The following is a 12,559-nucleotide window of genomic DNA, read 5'->3' on the forward strand; positions in this document are numbered from 1 at the left end:
CCTAGTGGTAATAAAGGAAGACAACATGCCACCATTACAGTGGCCACTTGGGAGAATAGTGACGGTACACGCAGGAAAGGACGGTGCAATCCGAGTCGTCAGCATCCGGACATCAGCAGGAGAATGCACGAGAGCGATTCATCGGCTGGCTGTGCTACCACTAGACAATCAAAGGGCACCCGAAGAAGTGACAAAGGGTGTCAGAAGATCCCCAAGGTTATGTTCCAATTCATAGTGCTGCTGGCCATTGCCAACGCCACTCAAGCCGTCCCAATCATGGCTGAATTTCCCGTAAAGGTAGGTCCATTACCTAACAATACGGGAACATATGTAGAATTAAGGAATAGAATAGCTCTGGTGTCCGCAGAATGGACGATCATATCATATTTTGATCTACGGCTGTTAGCACAGGAGATCACTGCGTTTAAAAAAAATATTGAAGATTTATCAACCTGGTGCCTACGAGGCGGGTCATGTCCAACGATAATACAGGTGCTCGAACAAGAGGCCAGCGAGCTATACGATGGTCAACAGCTGTTCAATCATCAGCGACAACGGAGAGGAGCCCTGAATCTGGTAGGAAATCTCGCCAACGGGCTATTTGGAGTTTTAGACTCTCAGTATGCGCAGAATATGGAAGAGGTCATCCGAAAAATCCAAGCTAAGGAATTGCACAACACTCATTTACTCAGGAACCAGTCGTCTATCTTAGACAGCACCATAAACGTGATGAGAACGAGTAATGATGAAATGGAACGCAGGATAAGACACATGGAAACACACGTCACAGACCTCGAAAATACCATACGAACTGGGAACATAGCGCAGGTGTCATCAGAACTAACATTAATAGCAGGGCATATCAAGAGGCGGCAGTCATCAACATCGTAACCGGGTTAAAAAGGCGCATAGTCAGCCCAGCATTAATCTCCGTAAGTCAGCTGCAAAGGGAGCTTATAAACATACAGGCCCATCTCCCGAAAGTGAGGCGACTACCTGTTACACATGAGACTATGCATGATATCTATCAAGTAATGGTATCAGAAGTCCAGGAATTGGACAACACCCTCATATTTCATAATAAAATACCATTAGTGGACGAAGAGGAGTACGACGTGTATCAATTACCCACCCAAGATCACATAATCGCAACGGAGACAGAGACCAAATATCTAGCGATTAGTGATCATCGAGATCGACACTTCGCACTTACTGTGGAAGAGCTGAACCAATGCACGAAGATGTCAAAGGGACCAATGCTGTGCAATATAAAACAAACGACGTTGGGTCCCGCGCACGAACAGTTCCAATGCGCCCTAGCAGCCGTTCAATCTGAACAAAAATCCAGCTGCAAACCCGAAAGGATTAACACGACAAGCATATGGTACCCTCTTGATGCTCCAAATACTTGGATTTTTGCTACAACACAAGAAATAACATTAACCTATGTGTGCGGGGAGGAACGAGGAAAAATACAAGTGCATGATAATGGAATCGTGACGATGAATGCGGACTGCATTGCAAGAAGTCCAGTGGTTACACTACAGGGACACCCAGCGTTAAGATCGACAATAGAGAAAAACCAGCTACAATTATTACTCATTCGTTCAAGAGTCCAATACAGGAGAGGCAGCAATACACAACCATACGTAGCAATACAACGAGCAGTCTAAAGCATCTGCAGGGAGAAGTCCATCAACTTCAGGAGCAGCTAGACAGAGGCAACCACGAATACGCAGGTGAACTACGTTAACCCAATCTCCATTGCGGCAGGGCTCGTAATATTACTGTTGTTAGCAGCAATTTGTCTACTCATCAGAAAAGGTAAACATACAAAAATATGTCAACAAGAGAACGGCTCGGAACAAAGCGTCACTTCCCCAATACCTATGAGTCGGGTGAAAACGCTGACGACCACAGAATGATAAAAAAAAAAAAAGAGAGACAAAAGTTCATAACGATAAGAATATATTTAGTTATCAAGTAAATCAAAAAAAAAAAAAGGGGGAGGTCACTACTCATGACCCGAATCACTAGCGGAGTCGTAATACATCTCGAACGGATCGGCGTCCGGCACTGGAGGACCACGCAAAGTAACGGCAAGCACAGCCAATCGAACAACAACAAGCGATTGTTAGGAAGAAGGATGAAGGAGCCGTCGTGGACCGTCACACTCCGATTGGGAGGATAACGCAGACCATCTATAACAGGGCCACATGAGGTACGGATCGAGACCGTACGGCGTTTACGACGTACATAGAATCCTGGGATATTATCCAGCAACGACCAACAGGTGGGAATACGAGTGCAACGCAGCGAACCGTCAAGGTCCAAAACGACCTCGCAATGGTCTTCAAGCACCATTGCGACAAACTGAGACCCAATAACACAGAACACCGCAGTTTATATAGATGATTAACGAGACCTCAGCAAAAAAAATATATATAGACTTATGTAACAGTAGAATAAGCAATTTATTAAGTATTAAACAGTAACAAAGGCAGATCCAACATCGCATTCGACACCGGAATCCGATTCATCATACCAGGATGGCACGTCCGCACGCAAAACAGGGCTGTCACTACGGTGCAAGGCCAGGACAGCACGCCGAAAAACCAAGAAAGACCCGTCGTCCAATAAGAGGAAGGACTCAGGATGAAGTTGGACCACACGACCCGCTGGATATCGCAGGTCGCGCCAAACCAAACCAATCGGACTACGTATCCACAGTTGTTTTCCTCGACGAAATATCTTGGGACCATTTGGATAAAGGAGATGCAGTCCTTGTGGGAGACGAGTAGACTCCTCCGCAGATGCGAACTGAACCACGAGATCAGTACAAGGAACGAGCAACATGTCGACAACTGACAAACAGTGGCTACCCTCCGCTTTTATTGACGAACCCGTCAATGGGGGGGAGAATGTTCGTAACCAAGGTAACTCGGATCGATCTAGCATGGTACGAACACGGGTGAAACGCACGCAATCTCCAACACAACGGAGTTGCAAGTGGTCAGCGAGCCGAACATACGACCAATGCAACTTATACGGAACAGCGACCAGGCGCACAGTGGCAGCACAATACAGTGCCGACGCTGCAAGTATGGGACAGCCGGTGGGTCAGCAGTCACAAGCAGCATACCGCTGACACTGCAGCGTAGACGATAAAATGTAGGTGAACCCAATATGAGGCGTAACATGTCAGTTAATATAGGCACCCAATTTCCGGGTCATGATAGTATTTAAGCTCTGGTCGACAGCTCAATAAAGTCAGTTACAAATCTAAACACTCACAAGTCTTCTTATTTTATCACGTAAAGACTCTTGTCAACTCACCCTAACACAGCTCATCGATCGCCTGTGGTCCGGCACCATACACCCCTAGCTATCTGTGTCGCGACGCGAATCGTCCTGTGTTCTCTAGTGTCCCCGTGCTAGCGACAGGTGTGCCATTATCCTCCTGATCCCGCGGCGTGACCTCAACACACTGTTGATCCCGGTTACACGAGTATCCGGCACCCCTACTCACACAGTCCATATCGCCTGTGGTCCGGCACCGAGATACCCATAATCACCCGTGTCGCGACGCGATCCGACTGCACTAAACAGCGTCCCCGTGCCCGCGACGAGCGTCTATACCCCTCCTCGTCCCACGGAGAGACCCGACCTTGTCCAACTGACTTGGGCAAGAACAGATTTCTTCGTGCAATATATTGACTATCACTTTAGTGGTGAGCTTTTTCACTGGCTTTTGAAAAGTAAATTTTGAAAATTATTGAACGTTGATGCACTAAGAGCAGTACAAACAAGTGGCCCAAACGACACCAAGCTAGTGCTTGTTACGCGCGGGCCCATTTTTATTTCGGTCAAATACGGTTCGCGAGGAAGGTACATAGAACAAATTAAGACAGGACAAAACATAGATCAACTAAGAGTAAAGCAAATGAGATAAGATTTTAGGTTTTAGTACAGGGAACAAATTAAATGATATTATTATTTTTTTATTTATTGATTTAGGCTTCCTTAAGTTACAAGTTCTAAAACTTATAAATTACTGCGCTAGTCACAACTGATAAAGATATTTAAATTTGGACAAAATTGTTTCATAAATCTAATGACACACGTTGTTACATTAATTATTAAAATTTTACAATGACAAATAAAATTATATCATAATAAAAAAAAAACTGTGGGAAAGGTTTTGGGGATAAGTCGCATTGTTAATATAGGATACTATACCTTATAGCAGACTAGAACTGCTATTTTTGGGTGTGAGAGAAGTTTTGTCTTAAATAGAGTTGCGCTCCTAGTTTCTTTTATGTAGTTGGGAAGCTCATTCCACGTTCTAATCGCATTTATAAAAAATTGTCTATTTGAAAGCAGAAACCTATGTCGGATTCAGATAATATTCGTTGTTCTTGTAGATCTGGAGAATTGTTATTTTTAACTATTTTTTTCATTTTTAAGTATGATGGCTTTCTGGTGTATATAACTTTGTGTAACAAGACTATTGTTCTACTTTTCATATAATCTACCAGGCTTATATCAAATATTTTGTAAGAAAATTGAGATACATGGTCACGCGCATGAGATATAACACGCGCAATAATATTGTATGCTATTTTCAGCTTATGTTGCCTTACTACATCACAATTTGCATAGATCCCTAGACCATAGAAGAGTGTGGGTATTAGACAAGACTTCGCAATTAGAAGACGCACGTTAACAGGTAAGGAACATTTAACTAGTGGCAAGGATCTTAGTAGTCCATATGTTTTGCCACCCAAATTATTGGCGGTTTCCACGTACTCAATTGGTGTTTTGTTAATCGTCACGGGGAATAGTTCATTATTGCATAATGTTTTTTTAAAAATGAATAGGCACTTTGATTTTAATGGAATGATGGCAAGACCGTTGTTTTTTGCCCATTCATTTACTTTTCCAAGCTCCATTCTACAAATATCTAAATACTCACTAATTCTATTTACAGGACGACTAACATACATCTGAACATCGCCAGCATATAAATGGACATTACATGTCGACAATACAGACGGAATATCATTTATATATAGTGTGAATAATAGTGGTCCAAGAACCGAACCCTGGGGTACATCACGCTTCGGATAGGCAAAGGAAGAACAAATATTTGACGATACATCATATTGGCGACGACTTTTAAAATACGAACATAATAGATTGACGGCAGTATTGGAGAAGAAATACAAGTTATTGTTATTATTATTTATTGTTTTAGGCTTCCTAACGCTACAAGTTTTAAAACTTATAAATTACAGCGCTAGTCACAACTGGTAAACATATTTAAATTTGGACAAAATTGGTTCTTAAATCTAATGACATACATTGGTACATTTATTGTTGAACATTTAGATAAATAGAAATGAAGTTAAATCGAAATTAAAAAACTAAGGAAATGGTTTTGGGGATAAGTCGCAATGTTAAAATAGGATAATATACCTTATAGTAGACTAGAACTGCTATTTTTTAGGTGTGAGAGAAGTTTTGTCTTAAATAGTGTTGCGCTCCTAGTTTCTTTTATGTAGTTGGGAAGCTCGTTCCACGTTCTAATCGCATTTATAAAAAATTGTCTATTTAAAAGCAGAAACCTGTGTCGGATGCAGATAATATTCTTTGTTCTTGTAGATCTGGAGAATTGTAAGTTTTCAAATAAGTACGATGGCTCCCTGGTGTATATAACTTTGTGTAAAAAGATTATTGTTCTACTTTTCATATAATCTGCCAAGCTTATATCAAATATCTTGTAAGAAAATTGAGTTACATGGTCAGATCTATGCAAATTAAATATAAAACGCGAAATACTGTTGTATGCTATTTTCACCTTATGTTGACTTGCTACATCACAATTTGCATAGATCTCTAGACCATAAAAGAGTGTGGGTATTATTCAAGACTTGGCAATTAGAAGACGCACACTAACAGGTAAGGAACATTTAACTAGTGACAAGGATCTTATTAGTCCGTATGTTTTGCCTACAGCTTTGTTTACGTGGTCATTCCAGTTCAAGGTTCTATTAAATGTGATACCCAAATTATTGGCGGTTTCCACGTACTCAATTGGTGTTTTGTTAATCATCAAGGGGAACAGTTCATTATTGCATAATTTCTTCTTAAAAATGATTAAGCACTTTGGTTTCAATGGATTGATGGCTAGACCGTTGTTTTTTGCCCATTCATTTACTCTTCCAAGCTCCATTCTACAAATATCTAAACACTCACTAATTCTGTTTAAGGGACGACTAACATACATCTGAACATCATCAGCATATAAATGGACATTACATTTCGACAGCACAGAAGGAAGATCATTTATATAAAGTGTGAATAATAGTGGTCCAAGAACCGAACCCTGGGGTACACCACGCATCAGATAGGCAAACGAAGAACAAATATTTGACGATACAACATATTGACGACGATTTTTAGGATACGAACACAAAAGTTTGACGGCAGTATTGGAGAAGAAATACAAATTTTTGAGTTTTGAGCACAGGATATCATGATTTACTGTGTCGAACGCTTTGCTGTAGTCCAGCAATAGTAAGAAGGTGACATACGAGTTGTCCGTCTTTTGACGTATATCTTCGGTTATTTTTAAGATGGCTGAAGTGCAGCTACGATTTTTTCTAAATCCAGATGGATGGTCATTTAAGAGGCTATTGACAGATATAAAATTATTTATTTGTGATCCGACAATATTTTCAAACACCTTCGAGAGGTAAGGAAGAATAGATATCGGCCGATATTCTTTGTTTGATTTTGGTATTGGGATAATTTTGGCGGTTTTCCAGCAATCAGGGAACGTAGACGTGGTAAGAGCCGTGTTAAATGTGTGCGTAAGGTATGGGATAAGTTTAGGAAGTAGAATTTTTATAAATTTAGAATGAATATCGTCAGGTCCAATTGCGTTAGACTTAATTTTAAGAATATTATCTAAAACATCACATTGGTCAACACACATAAATCTAAACCTAGTATCACAGATGTTTTCAGGTACTGAATTCAGGTACGTGTTGGTTGTGACCTCTGGAACTTGGCATTCTGCTAATTTAAGGTTGAGTTCATCTATGTCAACATCTAGTTCCTGTGATGTCTTTTGTTTACCTATCCCTAGAGTTTTAATCTGTTTCCATGTTTGACTCGAAGAGGTTGAGTTTTTAAATTTTTGGCTAAAAAAGTTTGATTTTGCAGAGTTGATTAGTTTGGTAACCGTTTTTCTCAGAGATACAAACATGCTGTGGTGTTGCGGTGTTTTGTATCTTTTCCACTTCTGGTATGCTTCATTTCGTTTTATAATTGCCAATTTTATATTATTAGTAAACCATGGTTTTTCGGACGGTCGAATTGTTTTACTTTTAACTGGGACAAAACTATCGTATAAGTGGCTAATATTATGTTGTAGAAGTTTAAGTTGACGATCGACTGTTGGAAGACTGTAAATATTGTTCCATACACACAGGTCAAATGCTTCGTTCAACAGTATGTAATTAATATTATTAAAATCACGATAAAATATTGTATGGTCCGTGTAGTTTAGTTCAAAGTTATAGGTCAGGTATATAAGGTCATGTTTTGAAAAGGACGGAACGATTAGCTGATCATACAAACATATTTTATTAACATCACTCACAAAAAACAAATCTAATAATGTGTTACGTGTTCTGCTGAAGTGGGTTGGAAATGAAAGATTCACTGGTTTCAGACCTAGCGATTCCATGTTGCTGGTAAGGTGAGATTCCCTCAGAATATCACTATTAAGATCGCCTGCAAGGATTACATCAGTGAAGTTTACTGTAATGTCTGTCAGAATATTGATTAAATCATCATAGTTTGTGTTGCAATGCGGACGATAAATGCAGCCAATTAACAGATTTTTCTCAATAATCGGGTTTTGTATTTCAAGAAAAATATATTCTATTGCACTGTTTATTGTGTGTTGGCAAATAATTTTGGCTTTTAATTTTTTGTTTACATATATAGCAACTCCTCCCCCATGACTAACACGATCAGAACGGTACACATTATATCCATCACACGATATTAGCACATCACATAGACTCTGGACAAACCATGTTTCAGACACGCATATAACATCAATTTCCGAATTTACAAACATGTACCTAAACTCTTCAATTTTCTTTGGCAGGCTTTGGGCATTTATATGACAAATCTTGAGACCAGGTCTCTGCTTTGCCAGGATGCACAGAAGGGCACGACTATTTGCTGTTGAATTATTAAGGTTTTCTTCCATTGTGAATAGTTTTAAATTTCAAAATAAAAAAACAAGGACTGCACACCAGACAAAAAATTAGGCAGACTACTAAATTAACAATGCGACTGATCCTAAACATATGAATAACAAGAGATAACGATATTAAACTAATTGGAAATCCTAATATAGAGATAAAAAATATTTTAATTACGAAATGAATTATTCTCTAAAGCGGCATCTCTGCTTGAGTTGATTTCGCCCACATCACTACTCAGATCAGAAAGCTCATTGGAGCTTTGCACGTAGTAAGCCTCTCCTCCGTCTATAGGCTTAACAAATACGTCTCCACGGCGAGTAAAGACGGCCGCTACGCGCTTTTGTTTTTTGAGGCGCATGGCATGCTTAAAAATTTCGTAATTTGTTTTCGTTAATTGTTCGTTTAAGTATATAAATGCCGGCGAGTCAAAACCGATCAGCTGTAAGCTCAGCTGCGATTTGGTTGTTTGTCGGTGCACTCCAATCGCCCGCAGCAGCACAGCTTTTTCGCGCACGTGATCCATTTTTATTATTATTATTGGGTCAACAAGTGAGTTTCTTTGGCGCGGTCGGACTCGAAAAATAGACCTAACTCGCGGAGGAGGGGTCAGGTGTAGTGAGAAACAAAGTCGATTGAAAAGGGTGTTTAAATTTTCGCCCTCGATGTGCGGTACACCATGCCAGCGCAGGTTGCAAGCAACATCCGCGACCTCCTGTGCATTGCACTTTGCTGCCAGTTGAGCATCCAGTTCACACACTTGTTGTTTCAGTGTATTCACCTCTTTTGCCTCGGTTTCCAGCTCTCGCACTCGTTTCGTAAGGTTGTGTATTTCGGTGTTCACTGCATCGAATTTAGCCTGTAGAGTGTTGAGAAAGCGGGCCTCGCTCTCTCGATACTCTCTACCCAGTGACTCCCTTTGCTCCGCAAATTTATCGTCGATCAGCTGCAACAGTTCCATGTTGATTTCCTTCCGTTGACTCGTGAATTTTGCATCAATTTGTTGCAGCAATTGTGTGTCCGACGTGCGAGCTACCTTGATTTCGGTACTCGACTTTTCACTCCTTAGTCGCTTTGATGCACTCATACTGTTGTTGTTTTGATCAATTTTGAGTTTGAGTGATTTGTGTAATTGTATAAGTTATTGATTTGAGTGCGTTTTCGGTAGTTTTCAGTCTTTGTGCACTGCAGTATATGTGTGTGAATGTTTCCTTTCTTTTATCTTTACACTTTCGACCAAAAGAAATGTGTTTTAAGTGTTTTTAAACAAAAGTATGGAGATTACACGCACGATTTGAACGCTAAATGATCATAGACCACAGGCGGCTTATAGTCCGATAGAAATTGTTAATGTTTCTAGATTTTATAGACTTTTTGAGCGACTGTTTCGGGAGCTCTGCAAAAACGCGACTTTCCTCATGCATAAGTAAATTAAAAAAAGTTTTTGAGTTTTGAGCACAAGATTTCATGATTTACTGTGTCGAATGCTTTGCTGTAGTCCAGCAATAGTACGAAGGTGACATACGAGTTGTCCGTCTGTTGACGAATTTTTTCAGATATTTCTTAGATGGCTGAGGTGCAGCTACGATTTTTCCTAAATTCAGATTGATGGTCATTTAAGAGGCTATTGTAAGATAAAAAATTATTTATTTGTGATGAGGCGTAAGGTAAGGGATAGAATTTTTATAAATTTAGGATGAATATCGTCAGGTAAAATTGCGTTTTACCTAATTTTAAGAATATTATCTAAAACATCACATTGGTCAACACATAGAAATCTAAACCTAGTATCACAGATGTTTTCAAGTACTGAATTTAGGTACGTGTTGCTTGTGACCTCAGGCACTTGGCATACTGCTAATTGTAGGTTGAGTTCATCTATGTCAACATCTAGTTCCTGTGGTCTCGTTTGTTCACCAATCCCTAGAGCTTTAATCTGTTTCCATGTTTGACTCGAAAAGGTTGAGTTTTTAAATCTTTGGCTAAAAAAGTTTGATTTTGCAGGGTCGATTAGTTTGGTAACCTTTTTTCTCAGAGATACAAACATGCTCTGGTGTTGCGGTGTTTTGTATCTTTTCCACTTCTAGTACGCTTCATTTCGTTTTATAATTTCCAAGTTTATATTATTGGTAAACGATGGTTTTTCGGTCGAATTGTTTTACTTTAACTGGAACAAATCTATCTAACTAGTTAAGGAAGGTTAAGTTGACGATCAACTGTTGGAAGACTGTAACTATTGTTTCATACACACTGGTCAAATGTTTCGTATAACAGTATATAATTAATATTCTTAAAATCACTATAAACTATTGTATGGTCCGTGTAGTTAAGGTCAAGGTTATAGGTCAAGTAAATAAGGCCATGTTTTGAAAAGGACGAAACGATTAGCTGATCATACAAACATATATTATTAACATCACTCACAAAAAACAGATCTAAAAATGTGTTATAATGTGTTAATACATATGACAAACCCGACCCCATGACAAACCCGATCAGACCGGTACTCATTATATACATCACACGATATAAGCACATCACATAGACTCTGGACAAACCAAATATCAGGCACGCATATAACATAAATTTCCGAATTTACAAACATGTACCTAAACTCTTCAATTTTCTTTGGCAGGCTTTGGGCATTTGTATGACAAATCTTGAGACCAGGTCTCTGCTTTGCCAGGATGCACAGAAGGGCACGACTATTTGCTGTTGAATTATTAAGGTTTTCTTCCATTGTGAATAGTTTTAAATTTCAAAATAAAAAAACAAGGACTGCACACCAGACAAAAAATTGGGCAAATTACTAAATTAACAATACGACTGATCCTAAATATATGATTAACAGGAATTAAAGATATAAAACTAATATGAAGTCCTAATATAGAAATAAAAAATATTTTAGTTACGAAATGAATTATTCTCTAAAGCGCCATCTCTGCTTGAGTTGATTTCGCCAACATCTCTACTTAGATCGGAAAGCTCATTAGAGCTTTGCACGTAGTAAGCCACACCTCCAGTTCATCATCCAGTTCACACACTTGTTGTTTAAGTGTTTTCACCCCTTTTGCCTTGGTTTCTAGCTCTTGCACTGGTTTCGTAAGGTTGTGTATTTCAGTCAGTACATTGCATTGAATTTTGCCTATAAAGTGTTGAGAAAGCGGGCCTCGCTCTCTCGATACTCTCTACCCAGTGACTCCCTTTGCTCCGCAAATTTATTGTCGATCAGCTGCAACAGTTCCATGTTGATTTCCTTCCGTTGACTGGTGAATTTTGAATCAATTTGTTGCAGCAATTGTGTGTCCGACGATATAGGGTGTTACAATTAGTAGAAAGAACGCAAAAGGGATCGTGCTGACTAAAATTAGATGTTCATCGTGGCAAGTTAATAGGATAGTAGTATCGCATTAGTCTAACAGGAACATTGAAATCTACGGAACTAAAATCGCCTCTATTAAGATTATTCAAAAACATAGTACCAAGCATAGTTCTACGATTTACTAGAGTAGGAAAATAAATCAATAGCAACCTACTCTACTAAGCAGGAAACCTGACGTTTCCCAGCTCAAACCACGTAAGGCAAAAAGAAGAAATTGTTTCTGTACAGACTCTACTCGATCAATGTGCACTTGATACTGAGGAATCCAAACGAAAGAACAGTATTCTAAATTAGGTCGGACAAGGGAGGAAAATAATAATTAAGTAGTGTACGGATCATCCAATTCTATAGACCAACGTTTTTTAAACCCAAAAACACCCATAGCTTTACTTACAGTAGAGGGTTATGTGGGAGTCAAATATAAGTTTTGGATATAGGATAACACCTCAATCGTTTACTGAGTATATTCGGTTCAGGGACATGTTTTGGAATTTGTTAATATCTTAACGCAAGCAGAAACCGGACTCAATATTATTATATGATAAACAAAGCTTAACATCATCAGCATACGTTAGCACTGAAGAGTGGCGGTAGAGTTTATAAATCACTTAATAGAGAACTTTTGGTAATTACAGGAGGAACAAGGGAGAACGCTATAGTCGAGTACCTCGACTATCAGATACCCGTTACTCAGCTAAATGGAGATATGCAAGCAGCAAGGCGAGATTAAAATGCGCCACCTACCGGCGGTATACAGATTTAATCGTTATGGGCGTTAGAGTGGGCGTGGCAAATTTTCTTTTGGATCAATAGATAGGTATTAACGAGACCAATACATTTCAGTTAAAATTTTTTATCTAGCATGAAAATTGTGGGCGTCACAGGGTTTTGC

At 39.2% G+C, this 12,559-nt stretch overlaps 1 protein-coding gene across 1 annotated transcript; it reads left to right on the plus strand.

The window, feature by feature from the left end:
* Window positions 1-1,034: 1,034 nt before the first annotated feature.
* LOC139352737 (uncharacterized) lies at window positions 1,035-1,753 on the plus strand. The gene is made up of 2 exons (XM_070995367.1): window positions 1,035-1,535; window positions 1,613-1,753. Exons 1-2 carry the CDS (start codon window positions 1,035-1,037, stop codon window positions 1,751-1,753), a joined length of 642 nt encoding a protein of 213 aa, XP_070851468.1.
* Window positions 1,754-12,559: the final 10,806 nt, after the last annotated feature.

Source organism: Drosophila suzukii, chromosome 3 (genome assembly GCF_043229965.1).
Source record: "Drosophila suzukii chromosome 3, CBGP_Dsuzu_IsoJpt1.0, whole genome shotgun sequence".
Taxonomy (NCBI): Eukaryota; Metazoa; Arthropoda; class Insecta; order Diptera; family Drosophilidae; genus Drosophila; species Drosophila suzukii.